Below are 18747 nucleotides of genomic sequence, written 5' to 3'. Positions count from 1 at the left end.
TATTACGGCACCATTTCGAAAAATTCTCACGGCTACGTTTCATTGTAGACCCGTGCACAACTGCAACACCACAACTAAATTTCGACCTCTAGGTGGTTCAGGGGCCTTTTAATGAGTTGGTCTGCTTAATAATCACAGAATGATGATACTGCAAGTGCTTTAACACTATAATTATACCACTGTTAATTATGATCAATTTTCACTTCAAAATGCATGCCCAAAATGATAAACGAGTGCCGCACTCGCAACTGACCGAACCAATGATCTCAAAAGTGGCGATGTTGAGAACACTTGTCGAATTGCCCGTTGCAGAATTCTCTACTAGTTGCAAGCATGTTGTATCCCTCTCATCACTGTGCAAATTGTGGTCATTATTGTCAAAGGGACCCCGAAACGATTTTGATGATATTGTACAAACTTACTCGTTAGGGTAGGTCCTCCTGATCATTAACTGACGCATCTGAGCACTCCACGTAAAGTGTGTTATAAGGTTTTAAAAATGTACATCGCTACTGATCGCAGCACACCGCTCCCCCGAGTTTTCAGCCGCCTCACCCATAGTGACGCGTGTTGTCCGACGTTAGTAGGGCGAGTTATCCGATTGGCTACCGAGGGCTTACCGATATATTTTCCAACCTTATGGTAAACAAATATTTGTAATAGATGTAATCTTCGTTACTTTGTTTCTATAAAAAAAAAAACTGTCAGCCCTTCCACTGGGGTGGAGATGGAACACCAGTGAAGCTGTACTATGGTGGGAATTATGTAGTTCCAATTATGACTAATAGGATGTGATGATGTAATTAGTAATTTGAACTATTAAAGAATGCCAATGGTTTTCATTTATTTAGTGACCACAGGAACCATGGCCTTATGGTCGCTATGGTACACCGCCATAAGGTGTACGGCAAAGGTTGGCACATTCATAAATACGTCACGAACACCGCACGCATTCGGTGTGAATGCGGGCAAAACGCCCCCGCCGTCGACAACAATTTTGCACGTTGTTTGTGTGACCGCACACAACTGCTCTCAAATGGCTGGCTTGAGCAAGCACGCCAGCATCAGCGAGCGAAGGTTCATGCGGTCTATCGCTTCAACAGAAACTGAGCGGTGAAAGCACAGCGCATACAAAGGAAGGAGCCGTGTTGCAGATCACTTTCAAGATACGGTGTACGATACCACCCGGCGCTGCGGAAAGTACAAGTTACTCGCAGAGCAGAAGCCGCAACCCGTCCCTCCCGCGCTGCCTTCCCACTGTCCTTCCGCGTGGGAGATTGAGTCGCCAGTTCCCCTCGCGCCTGGTCACAAGATACGCATTTGGTGCTGCAGGTAAATGTCGCCTCCCCTCCCTCCCGTCCCCCCACGGCCTTTCGCGCGACGGAAGTCGCGTTTGCTCTCCGCCGTGCGTTCGCTCCCAGTGAAAGCGCGCTTCACTCACACATACAGCATACGGCCAATGAGAGTTTTTTTTTTTTTTTCTACATCCGGACACGACCATCGAAGAGTGAGCCCTTAACAGCTTCGCTGTAAAAGTAACAGAAGTTGCCCAGAATACCCTGCACATGGCCATCCACTTCTGCTGTTCGTTACCGGAGTCATTTGCCTGTAGTACCAGAACTTGAGCAGGGAAGAAGTTTGGACGTGTTGGTAGGTCATTGTAATTTTAACTGAGATTCATAGCACTAAAACGACACAAGGACGAGGAAGAACACAGGACGAGCGCTAACTTTCAACAATTGCTTTATTGCAGTTGGTAAGCATATATATACTCGCGCAATTGTTGAAAGTTAGCGCTCGTCCCGTGTTCTTCCTCGTCCTTGTGTCGTTTTAGTGCTATGAATCCCAGTTAAAATTACCAGAACTTGAGTAATTGGAGCTGTCCCGATGGAGCATCAAAAGCAATGCAGGGGCGTGATCATATTGCTTTTCAGAATGAGTGTTCAGTTTCACCTAGCAGAATAGGTGGCCCATGAAACGAGCAATCACAGGGAATTGTGGGGAGCGCCGTCTGCTAGCAGCTTCTAGTTTGACTGACGACCCGGCGCAAGCCCGGCGCCACGCGTTTTTCTACGCGGTTTCAGCTGTCAGTCGTGCGAAGCTTTCCGTCTGCTTTGTCAACCAGCAATGTCATACCATTCATGCAGCTAATTTCTAGGTTTTAGTTCACTCTGGGCGCAACGATGATGAGCCAAGAAAGGCAAGGATACGCTTTTATTCATGAATGAACTCTGGTTCTCGTTTTGGTGGCCTTTTTTGTTTCTGCCAGGTTTAGCTCTCTGACAATTGCCGTTGCTCAGATGCACCGTCACTGACTGCTCTGCCTGCGGGTCAGTCAGACAGATGAAATAGTTATCGTTATCCGATAATTTATCAAGCGTATAGAAGCATTACTAAAAAAATCGGGTGCTGAGGCGATGGCTATAGCAGCCTGGTAAAAATACTGCCCTGTGATCGTCGCTGCAACCGATATCGTCAGTAACGGTGCAGCTAGTGTAATTAGAAAATGAAGTGCTGAAATGTTTGAAACTGCACGCTGTCAATGGTATTTCTTGGTCAAAACTCGAGGTTCATTTGAAGTAGTACGTAGTTAGAAGTTTTCGCTTTTTTGTCAACAAGACGGGGAAATGGCCGTATCGCTGACATATTAGCGGCTGCGCATTGCCTCTACTGTGTTCGAGAAACTAAGGTGGGCTAGTTGGTAAGGAGTATGTATTATGTATGTATCTCACTGTGTCCTGTTTAAATTTGCGCCGTAACACCATGTTTCATAATACCACTGTATGTGCATGCGAGTACTGAAATAGTTATTATTGCTTGAGTTAATGTTAGAGAAAGAAATATCTTGGGGAATCATTCCGTGTCGGCCCTTACACAGCTCATCGACGCCTGATAAGTGGCACTACGTTCATTTTCTTTTTGTTCACTGATGGTTCAGTTTTGGAAGTGGCAGCCATGCCCTCTGATGCTTGTACTCGGCTGACTCTGCAAGGGATGCTGAAAGGAAGTAATTACATAAGTTTAACGCTTGAATTTGAGCAGCTAACGGCTGAACAGCCGGCCATGGTTTTGCTAGGCGCCTGCAACTGGGTAATCTTCGAGCGTGACAAAGTCGGACTGCAAGAGCATGAATAGGCTTCTTCGAACCGGAAACAGTGGGCAGACGGTGCATCCCAGAATCCTTCGCTCTTTTATGGGTCACCTATTAGTCTAGGCCACGTTTTTGGTGACGTCAAAATGAAGTCATCTGCTAAGAGCAGAATGTGACGAAAAGTGTTTTATTCGAGCGATCACACACTCGCTACACGACCAGCTTCACATGGCACGTCTGGTGGATTGGATACAAACAGCGGCTGCGGAACGTTCGGATCCAATCCAGTCTAATTCGAGAAAATGGTCGTTGCAATGGGAGTTCGGTTCTTGCGTTGGTGTTGCTCGAGGAGAAAGCAGACCAGTTGGAGGGGCGAAACGAGTTTAATGAAATAGCAGAAAGCTAATTCCGGAGTCGCTTTCATTTATTGAAACGAACGGTGGGTTGAACAGCTTTCTCTGACGTGTCGAGACCCGGGGGCCCCAGTCGGACACTGCGACGCAACACGTTGCCTCTTGAAAAGCGTGCGCCACTGTTCTCATCTTTTTTTTTTTTTCCTTTTCTGATGATTTAATGGCATCCCGTTCGAAACGGGGCAGTGACAAATGGTCACCTAGCCTGCTTGATTTAATTAGGTATGTTATATATGCTTTTTATCTAGCAATTTTGTATACATCTAATTAACCTTTTTTTTCCCATATCCATACTACCTTGTGCCGCTACCTATGACTGTAAGAGATTGAGTCGTATCAATCTCTCCCATTTTTTTTTGTCCACCAATACTCTAAACATCTCCTGATTATCTAGACTCCTCACCGGTTGATGCTCCCGTCCATTTTAAACCCAAGCGCCTCTATAAGGTGTATATTACCTATGGTTCTCACTGGGTGAATCTCTTTGCATTTTATTAGGATGTGCTGATGTGCTTTATTAGGATGTGCTCCGGATATTTGCTAAAGCATACACATGCCTCATCTAGTTTCGAATATACCTCCTTTTTCGCTGTGCCCAACGCCACCAAGTGATCATGTAGAGAAACTATTAATAATAAACTGTAGTAGTCATAATTACTATTCGAGAACGTATTTAAGCTTAATAAGAAAAAATATTTTTCATTTAAAAATGTTATTCGTTAGAAGCAAGAAACATTTCGTTTTGTAGTATATTGTCCCCAAGCAGATGACAAATGAGGCATGAAAACTTCTGGGGTGTTCACTGCTTGCCGATTTGGCTGCCCTCTTCCTCCCATCCTCACAAATTTTGCAGACCGCCTGCTTTGTGACGCTGCAACCGAATGTGTTCCGTTCCCGAACAAAGATCTCGGATTTCCCACCAGGACACCCCAATGAGTCATCCATGGTGTCCGCTCTCATTACTAAAGCGACAACTACCACGGTGCAATCGAGCAGCGAGCAGGAAATGAACGAAAACACGCATGTGAAGAAAATACGTCTAAACATCTGAAGTTTACCAACCTTCATCTTTTAACGTGTCAGGTGAGTGCGGTTCTAAATCGCCAAAAAACATGTCATGCTTTAACATGTGCTCTAGTGGATACCAAACTTAATGAGCACAGAAAAGGTTCATGTCTTAACCTATGATCTAGTACGTCTGAAAGTCAATGTAGCCTCCTTACAGGCACCTTAACCCCTTCAGACATGGCATACACATTTGTGGACACGACTTAATTTGGCCATTTATGGGTAGTGGTGGCAGGGAATAAAGCACAAACATAAGCTTAGGGTATATTGAACATTTTGCTAACTTAAATTACTTCCATTTTACTCCCAAGTGATATGTATCATTACTGAGGACCGCTTTGATGAAGGCACTACAGTGTTTTACAGGACGTTCGACGTGGGGCATGTCGGTAGCAAATGCGAAATATATTTTTTTTCTTTGTAGTAATGCTCAAAAAGTTATGGAAAACTAATAAATTAGCAGTTTGTTATTAAAAGTGTGTTGTTTTTTGACTAACATTTGACAATTTCTGACTAACCTCTCCGGGAAGCCTGCGGCTTCGTCGCCTCCCTGAGAGGGGGCAACGGAGCTTCTCAGGACCTTCAATATAAAGTTCTTTGTCTGTAGTAATGCTTGTAGCTAATAATGTACTGTGTGCATGTAATTCAAGTGCGTGATTCAATCCTTTCTATGAAGAAATGTAGGCATGACTGAGTTTACAATATTTAATTACTCTGTAATTATGATGATTCATCATAAAATGAATTAAGAGTCATTCTACCACCTTGGCTTGTTTTCAGTGGAGTCTCAAGCACCCTGGCATAAAAATAATGTTTCACACATGTATCGACAGTAGATCATAATTCGTGACTGTTGGGGCTAACTCCTCTCTGATGAAATTTATATAATTGTTTCGACGTCCAGTCTAATCTTACTTTATTCATAAACCATTACATTCATATTTGGGGCCCAATATATTGATACTTTTTCGAGGCAACTTCATTCGTTCAACGTCCCAAAGGAATAAATCAACTCTTTAGACACCCATGGTATCTGCTTTTTAAAAACTGCACTCGCACACAAGTATTCATTAATGCACTGGTGCAATGTCAGTATTACTCAATGAAGGTCAGCCTGTGAAGAAATGGCATACCTCCTGTAGCTAGAAACAAGCATGTTTTCATGACAAGAAACGCACAATCATTCTTATCCTACGAATTTGTCAGCAGATATACGCCCCTATACAGGCAAAAAACAATGGCTCATAAAAGCGGTATGTGGGTTGTAATCAACTAAAGAGGCACTGGAGTCCAGTTCCAGACTCAGATTATTAGACGGTATCAGTTCCATGAATGTCCCCATCGATCAAAAATCACTGCCGAGGTGAAAAAGTTGAATCATTACGAAGCCGGCGTTTTTCGATTCCAGAACTTTTCAGCACTATTTGCTCACAAAGTGTAGCGCGACCGCGAAAAGATAATAGCTTATAAAGAAAGCATGCAGAAGCATTTACTGCGAACACCAAGTACCTCAACTCAAGGAAGATGAAATCTTATGTTTAATGGCTTGGTACAACTCCGGACCACCGGCAAAGCGTCTTACTAAAACGGTCTCGTGTGCCGGGTGCTCGAACAACGCGGTCGAGACGCGAACTCTGCGCAGAACTACCTGCCGTAAGCTCCCACTGCTATGATCACAGTGGTGGCAAAAAGTTTTCATGATAATACAAACAGTACGATATAACATATTACCGCGAGAAAGAAAAGGAAACTAGGCCTAGTCGCATGGGCGACTGAGCGCGAACCTTCTCGAACAAACGCGCAGGTGGAGCCACGATACTCGTCGATAACTTTCACCAAGCCGTTCTTTTTCTGGAGACAAAAGCTTCGCCCCGCAACAGCCATGTAGGCACTACCTTGGAATAAAAGCCAATTAATCAGATTTACGGTGTGTTCATTCATACTTACGCTGTGCTTGCGGCTTCGCCTGTCATCTTTCACACTTGGCGATGCTGCACTCAGGCTGACTAATAGCCTTGCTTGCTCCCTTGCCACTCGTGTGTGTGTGCAACTGCTCCCTACACAACAGCATCGCAGAAATCTAAGAAAAAAATTGGTTAGTCAAAAAACAAAACAAGCATTTTTAATAATAAATTGTTATTTTATTAGTTTCCCTATAATTTTTTGAGCCTCTTTATTTTAAACTAAGAAATAAATTATTTTGTGCGGGCCTGTTTTAAGCAGACGCTTTTCTGCTCTCTTTTACTAGTCACACTGTATTATAAAGCACTTGTGCTGAAAATGTTCCAGTTTCGAATGGTGCTTCTCACCGCCTCATGACAACTCAGACTCCTCGGTCAGTTATGAGTTCATTCAGGGATGCGTTCTGGGTGAGTTTAATCTCTAACATATTGTTATCATTGTTATCGCCGTTTAATCGCGAAAGTTATTTTGTGCCCTTCTTCGGTGTGTGATATCGGAAGCTCGATCGCCGTCACTGTGCGCGAGTTGAATGCTGCTCGTATTGTTTTTTAGCCCTGTATAAGAATTCACGAGACCGCGTGGCTGTAGCATCCTGTCTTCTTTTGGTTTCTGCGCGGTAGCCAATCGACAGAGCCTGTCAACCGCCGTGGCACTGCCGATCCCCCGAACCTGTCGATGCTGGAAACGTTCCCTTCTGTAATTTCCGGTTTCGTTGTATGTGTAATCCACCGGTGCTGCTACGTGGTGCTGCTCATCGCCAGGGCCACGCTTCTTTTGCGAACAACTGCATAAGGCTCGTTTCGAGTCAGTGCGCTCGTGACCTCGTGAGCATCCGCGGTCCAGCTGGACACTGGCGCTTCAGACCGTATGCATCATCGTGGCACCCAGTCAGAAATGCGGCGTTAGAGTCAATTATACCTACTCTGACAGGCGGGATCGTGTTCGCGGTTTAATTGTCACCTGCAGTAGCGGCTACGATGTTGACAACCGCACCGCTAACGGTCAGTCCAACCGCATCCTTGGCTTGGCTTTTCCGCAGTTTTCTTTCTGTCTTTTTTCCACCCCCCTTTTTCTTTCTGCGTCTGCTCGGCTCGGTGTAGACAAAAAAACCGGTCGTGCCCTCGCCGCCTCCGCCCATGGCTTTCTTTCTTTCGTTTCTGGCGTGCGCCGTGATCTGTACGTCACGAAATCTGAACGCTTAACGTCGTGGTAACGATTCTTTCATTTCCCCTTCTGCTGGACCTCCTCGACGGCGAGAGGTTAAAATTAATTCGCCTCTTCGCGGGTGGCGCAGCGCCGTCCGCGCGACCCCCACATGCCGAGAAAAACAGCGCATGCTAGCGGGACAGTCGCTCTCTTTCTTGTCCGATCGAAATGCCTTGTGTTTAATGCCAAAATGTTTAATTGGTGTTAGCTGTCCTCTCCATCTTTCTTTTGCATGTCGGCTCAAATTGCCATAGAGAAAGAATAAGAAAAATAAACGGCTGTACGAACATCGAATTTCGTACAATACTTGCAGGAATCTTTATGCGTACGAAATGCCTCTCAGTGGTGGTTCGTTCGCGATTTGGATGACCGCCTCGCCGGATTCCGGAATCGCGCTATCTGCCGCCCGCGCGTGGCCGTTGCCCGCGATCACCTGCCGCAGCGCTAGGGGGACGCGCACGTGGCGTGGTCGAGAATGGAGGGGCTTTAGTGCAAGCATCTGCATGCCTTCACACCGCTCTGTTTTTACTCATGCACCGGTCCCTTTTTCGTTGAAGGCTTGCGTACTCAATATTTATTATTATTTTTTCATTGCTTATTGTTTAGAAGCACAGCGACATATTTAAGCAACATTTGAATGGCGGGAAGTGCGGCGTTTGGAAAGTTCTGGTTCGACAAAGGAGCAATATTCTACCTACTCTAGCTGGCTTTTGCATTAAATGCAGTCATTAAAATGCGCAACACAGTGCGCAAGCATGAATCCAGATACGACGCAAAGTGCCTGACAGTGATCACAACAAATGGAGACAGTGTCATTGTAGCAAATAAGAATGGCAATATACTGTCTGTTGAAGCAGTCATGGGGCCGTATTCTGAAACGTTCGCCTAGGCGAAATCAGCTTGCGCGCTGATTGGCTGGTTGAGCAAATTGAATGACGTCGGGCTCAACCACCCAATCAGCTCATCCAATCTTGCTAAAACAGCCAATCGGCGCACGCCTGAAAGCGAAAAAAGAAATTTCGCCTAGGCGAACGTTTCAGAATACGGTCCATGATTAAAAATTCTTCGAACCAGGCTTTGCTGCAGGCCCTTAGCCAATGGAAGAGGCAGTGGCACCCCAGGGTGAGACAGCTAAGTCACCACTTCATCCAGAACTGGAAAAAAAAAGCCCGCAGGGACTCGCTGAGTAGTGCCAGTGAAGATCTGCATCGAACTGAGCGATGGGTGTATATGGTTTCCGTTAACCCATCGCCACATGCTTCATGAAATGAGGCAAGATGGGACAGCCGGAGACTGGCGACATCATCAAAAAATGTTGGCAGCAGACGACGGGAACATCAGCGTGCATGTCACTTACAAATGAATCCCTGGATTAAAGCTCTATTTTGATATACTACAGTATGCTTGACAACTGACCCGAGTGGTACTGGTCCAACCTCAATATTGCACAATCATCGAATATATAGCCAAACCTGGATACAATGAACATTTGTGTTAAATTATGGGGTTTTACGTGCCAAAACCAGTTCTGATTATGAGGCACGCCGTAGTGGGGGACTCCGGAAATTTGGACCACCTGGGGTTCTTTAACGTGCACCTAAATCTAAGTACACGGGTGTTTTCGCATTTCGCCCCCATCGAAATGCGGCCGCCGTGGCCGGGATTCGATCCCGCGACCTCGTGCTCAGCAGCCCAACACCATAGCCACTGAGCAACCGCGGCGGGTTGAACATTTGTGTTGTGCAAAATGAAGTTCTTAGTAATTAGGGTGCACCATTTTTTTTTTTTTTTCATCCGAAAATTCAGTTTTTCTTCGGTGGGACTACATTTTTCTGTATAACTTTCTCTGGCTTTTTTTCAGTGGATAGACTTTCTAGTCGAGCTTATTAATCTTTTTCTATGAATATCTGGTTCACGCTGAAACATGCTTTGTGATTGCACATTTCAGTAGTTGAAACTAACGCATAATTTTCTAGAAACAGTCTAGCAATGTCTAGCTGCATTTTCTTGCTGCCTGATTGATGTTGTCTGTATGAGTTACCCACATGAGTAATCTCTGGGCAACTTACATGAATTTTTCTTGTGGAGCTTGTGATTGAGTTGACTGTAGTAGTTGTAACCCATTTTCCTCGCTTAGTGTGACCACGTCAAAACTACAAGATAGTCCAAGCTTGTAAAACGCATGCTTTCTTTATGACCTGCAGGGGCCTACAGGGTTTGAGGAACTACGTCGCCTTTTGAAGCAGGGGGCTGATTTCTCCAAGGAAGTGGTCAGCATTTTGCAGGAGCGGTGAGAAAAAGATGCACCTTTAACAACTTGCCACCACGGCTTCATCCTTACTTGGTCAATGTGTGATAGGCCCAGTTATAGTATATGTTGACAAAAACTCTGCATTAATAAGTGTTTCCTCTTTGTTGATGGTCTGTGAAAATTGTAGTCAATGGTGGAGCCACTCAGATGCTTACAGTTGCATGATTTGTCATGAGCTTTGTGCTGAGAGTAAAAGTATTGCACTGAGGCAACAACATTGACGATGAATGGTGATGAATGGTGGACAGTGCATTATGCTCATTTATGGGGACAGAGTCTATTCGAATGTATGTATGAATAAACAATGAACTGTTACTTTTATTGAAAATGCAGTATTCTCTGTTACAGTTCTTTTGACATATGCCTGAATTCTAGGTTTTTCTCTACTGGCAGTACTACCATTCTTCTTGTGGTTCATTATGCGATCGGGCTGTCAAGCTCGGCTTGGCGGTCCCTACGTGTGACTAGCCAGGTGACACGGGGTCTCCCCTGCGTCTTCTCTGGACCTAAATAAAGTTATTTCGCTCACTCACTCACTCAAGCATACTGGGTAATTATTTGTGCTACCGTGTTGACCCCGTATATTTAATTAGAGGCATCAAATAGTATTTAGATGTATTTGTAAATATTTTAAAAACAAGAGTTTTTGAAAAGACTCTAAGTGTAGGGTGGCTCTAAAGTGGGGACCCTCCAATATTTTCTCCTGCCACCATGGAGTGCCCTACCCTAAAGGAAATGGCTGGCATTGTGTCATTGGCAGTCAAATGCCTCCCATGCTGCGCCCTCCTTTGCCTTTGTCATTCCCACTGCACTTGAAGCTGTGGAAATGTGCCAGCACATAACGATGCGATCATGCCTGCCATGCTTAGCCTGTCAATGCACTGAGAGAGAGAAAATGATAAATGAGAGGCTGGGAGGTAAACCAGGACTGAGCCCAGTTGAATGCCCTATAGGAAAAGGGGAGGAAAAGATTAAGAGAAAGTCTATTGTGGATATCCCTGACGTAGTTACAGTTTCCTGCTCTATCACTGACGGTCACTCAGTCTGGTAGCTTTCAAAAATCGCAGCAGCACTTTTGCGGCCTTTTGCAGCTGCAATATGTGAAACCATGGTCCCAAGATCTTGTTCAAGGTGAACGGTTTTCTATCCAACTGATTTAGAGCTGTGCAGAGGTCATGTCTTTCATTTTCAAAAGATGGGCAGTAGCACAGTAGGTGTTCTATAGTCTCCTCCACACCGCAGGCATTGCGCTATAAGCCATTCCAATCAAACATATAATATGCATTGGTGAATGCAACGCCCAGGCATAAGTGGCAAAGCATTGTTTCCTCACTTCTCGGAAGCCCAGGTAACAGCCGCAGTTGCATAGATGAGTTGAGAGAATGCAATCGATGCTGGGTGAATGCAGGTGTGTGCCACTTCTTCAATGTCATACAGCTTGCTTAAGTTTTGGTATTGGTATGGCCTATGAGATCAGTCCATCAAAATGCCCAACTTCAGAGGCCATATTATTGGCACACTAGTATTATGTGCTATAAGGTGGCATCAGTCGATCATCAGATTTCTCTACCTTTGGTGCTGCCAGAGGTGCTCCTTAGTTGTGACTTCTATGGGACTGTACAGGGTGTTTAAGCTAACTTGGCCGAAGTATCAAAAAAACAAACTTAGGCACTATGCATGTCATATTGGCACGGTACTGTTCTGAGCCATATGGAGTATGTTATGTTTTTTTCCCAATCTGCCAAGCTAGGTAATTAACTAAGATTGCTTAATTAACTTTTTAAATAGTAACTCTAGCGAAAAATCTTCAATACGAAAGTTGTAGTGCTTGTTCAGAAACATCTGATTATTTCATATATGCTAAGATAATAGCCCTGTTTTAATGTTTTTCCAGCCTATCTTTAAAGTGCGCAAAATTTAGAAAAATACTATGTGACTTACGGCTAACGCGCCAAGCTTTTAGTGCCCTCAAATATAAGTTGAACGAATTAGCAAAGGCTGCTCCGTGCACAGAGGTCAATTGAACATTTTACGCTAGAGTTACTATTTCAAAAGTTCATTAAGGCAATCTTTGTTAATTACCCAGCTTGGCAGATTGGAAAAAAATTCATGACATGCTCCATATGGCTCAGAACAATACTGCGCCAATTCAAGACGTGTAGCACATGTGTTTTTTTAATGCTTGACCCAAGTTAGCTGAAACACCCTGTATATCAATAAACATGAACAGTAATAAAAATTGAAGGAATGGGCAAGCAGATTTTTAAACAAAATTTGAGGTTCTCTGCTGCATGTGCAGGAATAATATTTGGTTTTGATAGTCGCTACAGCTCTATGTAGTGGCTATGGAGACATGGAACCATCAAAGGGCCTTGGTCAAAAAGTTTTGCAAGCCCCTTTGATGTCATGATTCACTATTTGTGAAGAGGAAATTTTATATTATATATATAATTGTCACTAGGGTGGTCAAATAAAGCAAACGTAAGTGTGAAGATGTGAAAATTGACTGATTACCATTTTGAACATAATTACATGTAGGTAATTGGATCAGCTGGTCTTAGGTTACTGCTATGTTAGAGCGCCATGGCGTTGTATCTGAGTCATAAAACGGCTTTGAATGTGATAAGAAGAAAATTCACAAGTTCTAGATCGATTTCAGAAAGGCCCCCTCAGCTTTGTATGATATGAGCTGGCTGAAAAAACTTGCGAGTGTATTTGATGAAAAATAAATATGTCGCGCAGAAAGCTCTTTCCCTACGTGACCTCCTATTACTTACCTGAGAAAACAGAGCATGTTTTGTCTCACAGAATACAAATGCAAATATTCGATAGCCTTCCATCTCACCCAAGAGAGACAGAGAGAAAAAACAAAAGTTGGGGCAGGGGCCTTTATAAAACCTGGTGGCACGTCTCCTCCATCACGACTACCAACGTCGATGACCATGAGCAACCGTCGTGCATATGGAAGCTGCACTACGCTGCACACGCTAGCACAACGCGAAAGACGAAGCACGTAACTGAATCGTCACCGAGTCAAATCAGCGCGTACAGCGCGTCGTAATTGCAGCCTCCGCGATCAACTTCAGAAACATTTTCAGAGCTGATTGCGGAGGCCACGCTCCGCTGTGCTGAGTACGGTGAACGCCACCTAGTTGGTAGTGCTTCTTGATGCCAGCGTCCCTTCGAATGCTGGCATCGAGGCGTCGTAGTGCTGAGACCACCGAAGCGTTCACTGTCGGTGCGCGTTAGTGTCATAATGCAGTACTTCTCTTTTCTGCTCGTAGGCGGCGGCACCGCCCCGAGCAAGAGCGCGGGTACACGGAGGAGTGTTATAATATATAAGGCGCGTCTGTGTAGCACTCTGCGAATGCGTTTGTGGCGCAATGGGTTAAACGCTCGGCGATCTATTGAAAAAAAAACTCAATTTCTTTCTTCCTGGCTTTAATATAAACTAAAACCAGAGTTTATAAACCTGCAAATCTGGAAAATTGCTAGACTCACAAATGAAGGTTCCTAAATATGAAATTTACTAGCAAGATCTTTAGATATTTGGTATGGGTTATGTGCACGAAAGTATGGTAGTTAGGCTTGTTGTGAATGTTAATTATGTGACTACTACTATAAACATCATAGATGCTGAGAAGACTCTTCTGCAGAATGCCGCATTGAATAGAATTCATGGGCAATGGACTGCCATCTATAATGAAATCTCATTTACATTGGCTTTAAGTATGAATAAAGGAGGTCACTGTGGTGTTGGCAGTGTTTGATGTAGCAGTTGGAGGGTAAGGGCCGAGAATGAAGGGCCTGCTAGAGGTGTCAATTGTGGCACAAAAGAAAAGATTGTGGACGAAAACCAGCAATAAAAATAGGGTTGGCAGAGAGTACTGTCTCTTGTCAGCTTGCTGAATTACCACTTCATACTATACACCTTTGTAACATAACAAAGAGAGCTTCCTTTTAATCTGCACTTCGCTGTATATACACAGGGGCATCATAGCAATGAAATTTGGTTCCAACAAGAAGAGAAAGTTGGTTTTGAAACTGAAATCCTCCACAACAGTCACCATATTTTAATAGATTAGAAATAAAATGTCATCATCCAGAACATCAAAAACCTTGCTAAAGTAGCTAAGCATGCCAAGTTTTCATCCTCTCATTTTAGTATTGCATACCTTGCTAAAATGAACATTGTAGTCAATTTCTCCAGAAAAGCTGATGATGCTGAGTTGAGCAATATCTTGTCATAGGTTTTAATGTTAAAGGTGGATTTCTCCATATCGTACGATAAAGAGGAGGTGAAGCAGCAACATGGAATTGCTGTGATACTCACATATTGATGTATGCCCCTATTTGCTCATGGGCTAGCTGCATATACACAATAAGCAAGGAATCTCGAGAACCCAGGGATTCTGAGACCCTCAACCCAGTCACTATGAACAAATGAGTAGCATTTGTGAGCCCTTGGCTACTTAACACGTATGTTTAGGGACTCTCTTGTGACCTTGATAAAAGGTCCTAACTACTGCAACGAACTCTGATGCCACTGGAAGAACTCCTGGACAATGCTCTCTTGCAACCTGGAGAAGCATGCAGCTTCCATGCTCATAAACACCGTCTGCAGCATCAGTCATTGGCAAGGAGTAGATGAAACACACAAATCCCTCTGTGGAATGGTCTTTGCCGAGGTTGCCCTTACTCTAGATCCAAAGACAGCCTGTGGCAGCAGAATGCCAGTGGAGCAAAGGAAGAGTGTGCACTTGCAAACACTGTGCCTAATCAATGCTGCGGTATGGGGCATGATGGGAAACTATCAGCATATGTCAGCACCAGTGGAATCTGCTTGTTTGTGCAAAATTGCCAGGTCACAGTGGCTGGATTGTTTGGTTTGAAAACGTGTTATTAAATATACTATCTATATTATTGTGCTGTGCCTGACCATGTGAACAAACAGCCTTGGCCCAATTCCTATCTGTGTTTGCAGCAAAACAAGTTGTCCTTGATGGTTCACTTGGGTGATGCCTTCCACAGAATGTTGTCTTGGGGCAAGCTTCTTGTTGGGTATGATATTATTCCAGGTCCGAGTTGGAGGCTGTGCATGCTAAGAGTTTGACCAAGCTCTCTCAGCGCCTTGCCAGGGCAGCCAGGGATGCCATTGGGTCAGTACACATGTACACGTGACCCCACGCATGCAGCTCATGACTGTGTTCAACTGATTGCAGCACAAGTGCCGCAGCTTGGCAGGAAGTGGCCACACAATTGGAACGGGAGGCCCAGCTTCACAGGTACAGTCGGGTGATAGTATGAGAGTATATATATCTATGAGAGTGTGACATATAAATGAGAGTATGACAGTATAGCAGCTGAATCAACCTCCCCTTATACAAGGGACTAAACAAGCATGAAAGCACATTGACATCACATCAGCAATTTGGAAGACAGCCTATCTGTCAGATAGAATAATAAAAAGGCTGCCAAAACTTTTGTTTGCGTGTAGCAAGATGCCTAATTCCACACACGGGATACAGCAATGAAATAACAAGGATGATGGACATGTCATCGTCTTTTTCCTGTTCTGTCCTGTGCACCTAAATTTAATGGAGTATGAATTAGACATTCAGTCTGTCCTTTCTCTGCAGTCACCTTTTGAAACACTATAATCTTTGCACATGCAGTCAGGTGGCCCTTTCCGCACTGAAGTTGACTGAGCTCTTGAAAACAAAGCTGGTTCTTGCAGTGGAGACAAAGCAAGCCATATTGGTGCAGGGGTCTGTCGCGGGGCCTGTCGGAGGGAGTGTGTGGGCCCCTACGAGCCTCTTGCGAGGCCCAGGCGGGACGGCGCAAGGCTCTCGAGGCAGCTGTGGAGCGCCGTGCACGTGCCGTGCGAGAGCGTCGTGCCCTTCAGGATCGGACCAAGCGCCATGCTCACCATTGTGCCCGGGTCAATGAGCAGGCCCAGGGGCGTGTGCTCGAACCCCGCTCGCATCGGGGCATGCGCCTCCTTACTGACAGAGACCTCCACAAGGTGTGATCACGGCCAGTTTCATACAATGATGGACCGGTTTGATTTATATGCATGCAACAGAGGGGATTTGCATACTTTCCTGTGGGCCTGCCGAGAGTGTTTGGGGGTGCTTTGTATAATCAGTGGTTAAAGGTCCAGCCTCAAGGAGAAGTTCTGTTTGGTGGCTGGAACCTCAATTCACTCCCATTTCATCGCGTGTCACATGCTTTACACGTACTCAGCAATTATGTCTAACTGCACACAGCCTTTTGTCACATCATTCTGATGATTTCAGAGCCTTCTGTGCATATTCCCCATCTTGCTGATGTTTACATGATTACACTTGACCACGTTATCTCATGCACAATATTGGGCAGGGAGGCACAGGGACCTTCTAGTTAGTCATATGCCAGCTCCCAAGCAATCGTGGCACTATGTTTTTTCTGGTGCTCATTTGTCTGGAAATCTGGCATTCTCCCGTGTCTGCTGAATGCTTCCAGCATTGCGTGGAAGCACAAGTGAAGTTTATTTTGCGCATGTACATATTGTAAATTGTGCAGCTGGAGAGCAAGCGGCGCAAGGCAGAGAGTGCTCTGACCAAGGCTGAGGGCGAATACTACGGGGCGTGCATGTCAGCTGAACAGGCACGGCAGGAGTGGGAGACATTGCTGTTCCAGACTGCTGGCTGGCTGCAGGCTCTGGAGCAGGAACGCCTGGAGGCCCTGCACACAGCATTGTCAAGATATGCCCAGCACTTGTTGCACAAAGCCCCACAGGTGCTGCAGGTGGGTGCTGGTGGGACTCGGGGCAGAGGGCACTGAGACAGTAGCCGCATTTACATGAATGCGACAACTGGCGCATCGCATCACATCACCTTGCTATCACATCCATCTAAACGGGGCTAATGCACTAGGAAAGCGCGTCACATTAATGCGCCATGCAGGGGTGGATTGAGACGTGTAAGTCGACTTTCGCAGTGCATGTAAATGCGATCGCATCGCATTAGGAATTATAGGAAATGCAATTTGCTGTGGATCTGCTGGGTGCTCGCCGAGCTGCATCGTGACGGGATGCCGGAAGCGTCTGCAAGCGCTGCTTTGCGTTCGATGTGCGTGTGCCACCACCAGCGCACCAAGGGTGATGCGCTACATGTAAACGCTGGCGCATCGCATTACTCGTGATGCGCTAGGAAATGTGATGCGATACTGTCGCATTCTGTCGCATTCATGTAAACGTGGCTAGTGGCCTTCTGTATGACGCTTTCTGTCCAGGCCTTCCAGACTGGCTTGTCCTCAAACACGGGTCATGGGTGATGACGTATAGTTCACTGTCTGTGTGCTGTCCTCACAACAACCCATGAAGAACAAGCAAAGTTTCCGAACACTGCCACATGGCACCAGCTGCTGTAAAACTTTGCTTGAACAAGCTTTAGTAGGCAACAAGAAAGTGCTTGCATAAGTGACAGTTCAGGCATGTGAAACAAGCATTTTTATAAATATGTTAGAGTTGTTCATTCAAGTGATATACAGGGTGTCCCAGCTATCATGCAGCACGATTTTAAAAAAGAGGAACGGCGTTACGTGAAGCAAACCTAGTACGTATTGTTTCCAGTGCAGTAGAGTAGCCGTCAGTAATTTTTTCGTTACTGAGATTTAATTAGGTAATTGTAATTAATTATCTAACTCGAGAAGTACTGTCCTAATTATCAAAGTGTCAATGAGAAAGTTGTAGAGCAACATGAAAAACTCCTGAAACAGCTTTCTGTTGCTCAATACGTGCTACATAAATGTGTTTTCCCGAGTGTGAAAGAAGCCCGCGAATACACGCAGAATTGCCGCGCAACTGGCCGCTTGAGGCCAGTCACGCCAGAAAGCTCGCCCACACACATTGCGTTCGCCGCAAATGTTTCCCGGTAAAGATTATGGTTGCAAAAGCTGCAGTTGCTGTGAAGCGTGAGCTGTGTGGCTGGTCTTTATCTAGCGCCATGGCCTCGCGGCTCTGCCAGTCGGTGCGGTGATCAATGTGATGCCTCCATATATCGCGAAGTGAAAACATGTATAGAGCTGCACTCAAATTTCGCATTAGGGAGTATCGTAATCGTTGGCCTTTTTTTTATTATTATAGCTTTAAAAGACTATTTACTGCTTATCACTGTATCCGATAAGGCAACTGTAGCATGACTACGCATCCTTAATGCGCAGATACTCACAGTGCACGGTCCCGCGCCTATATAATCAAACACTTGAATAAAGCAATCGTTCTTCTTGTTCTGGCCATCATGCTGTTGAGTCATCCTTGCTAGTTACATGGTGTCAGAAGTGGTCGCCGCGGACCGAAGCGCAGCAGTAATGGCGAGGAATGGACCTACTGAAGATGCCAGAGCCTTTGTGTCTATCGGGCAACCTATCGGAAAATTGGCACCGCTTCAAGCAAAGGTTTGAGCTGTATCTGCAAGCAACGGCAGTAGACAAGGCCCCGAAAAGTGATGCTTCAAAAGCTGCACTCTTGCTGAGCTTCGCAGGAGATGAAGCGCTCGACATCTTCACCAATTTCCAGTACGGCCCCGGTGAAAGCAAGGAAAGCTATGGAACTGTGGTGCAGAAGTTCGATGCTCACTTCTTCGAGGTGAGCAACGAAATTCATGAAAGATATGTATTTCGCACAAGGAGCCAGGCGGAGAAGGAACCTTTTG

The 18747-nt window shown here is 45.2% G+C and overlaps 2 protein-coding genes across 2 annotated transcripts in view; one reads left to right on the top strand and one right to left on the bottom strand.

Moving 5' to 3' along the window:
* The window catches only part of LOC119443162 (prostaglandin E synthase 3), a 42912-nt gene extending 36266 nt beyond the window's left edge, over positions 1-6646 (bottom strand). Inside the window, exon 1 of the mRNA XM_037708326.2 lies at positions 6520-6646. Coding sequence (XP_037564254.1) covers positions 6520-6545 — 26 coding nt within the window. The 5' untranslated portion in view covers positions 6546-6646. The remainder of the gene's footprint in view (positions 1-6519) is intronic.
* Positions 6647-6790: 144 nt separating this feature from the next.
* The window catches only part of LOC119443160 (nostrin-like), a 59877-nt gene continuing 47920 nt past the window's right edge, over positions 6791-18747 (top strand). Inside the window, 6 exon segments of the mRNA XM_037708324.2 lie at positions 6791-6941; positions 9945-10030; positions 15130-15210; positions 15274-15336; positions 15818-16076; positions 16616-16840. Of these exon segments, the coding sequence (XP_037564252.1) occupies positions 6888-6941; positions 9945-10030; positions 15130-15210; positions 15274-15336; positions 15818-16076; positions 16616-16840 (768 nt within the window). The 5' untranslated portion in view covers positions 6791-6887.

Source organism: Dermacentor silvarum, chromosome 2, assembly GCF_013339745.2.
Source record: "Dermacentor silvarum isolate Dsil-2018 chromosome 2, BIME_Dsil_1.4, whole genome shotgun sequence".
NCBI classification, from domain to species: Eukaryota; Metazoa; Arthropoda; class Arachnida; order Ixodida; family Ixodidae; genus Dermacentor; species Dermacentor silvarum.
Note: the sequence above shows the minus strand (reverse complement) of the source record. Positions and strands in the feature narration are given on the sequence as shown.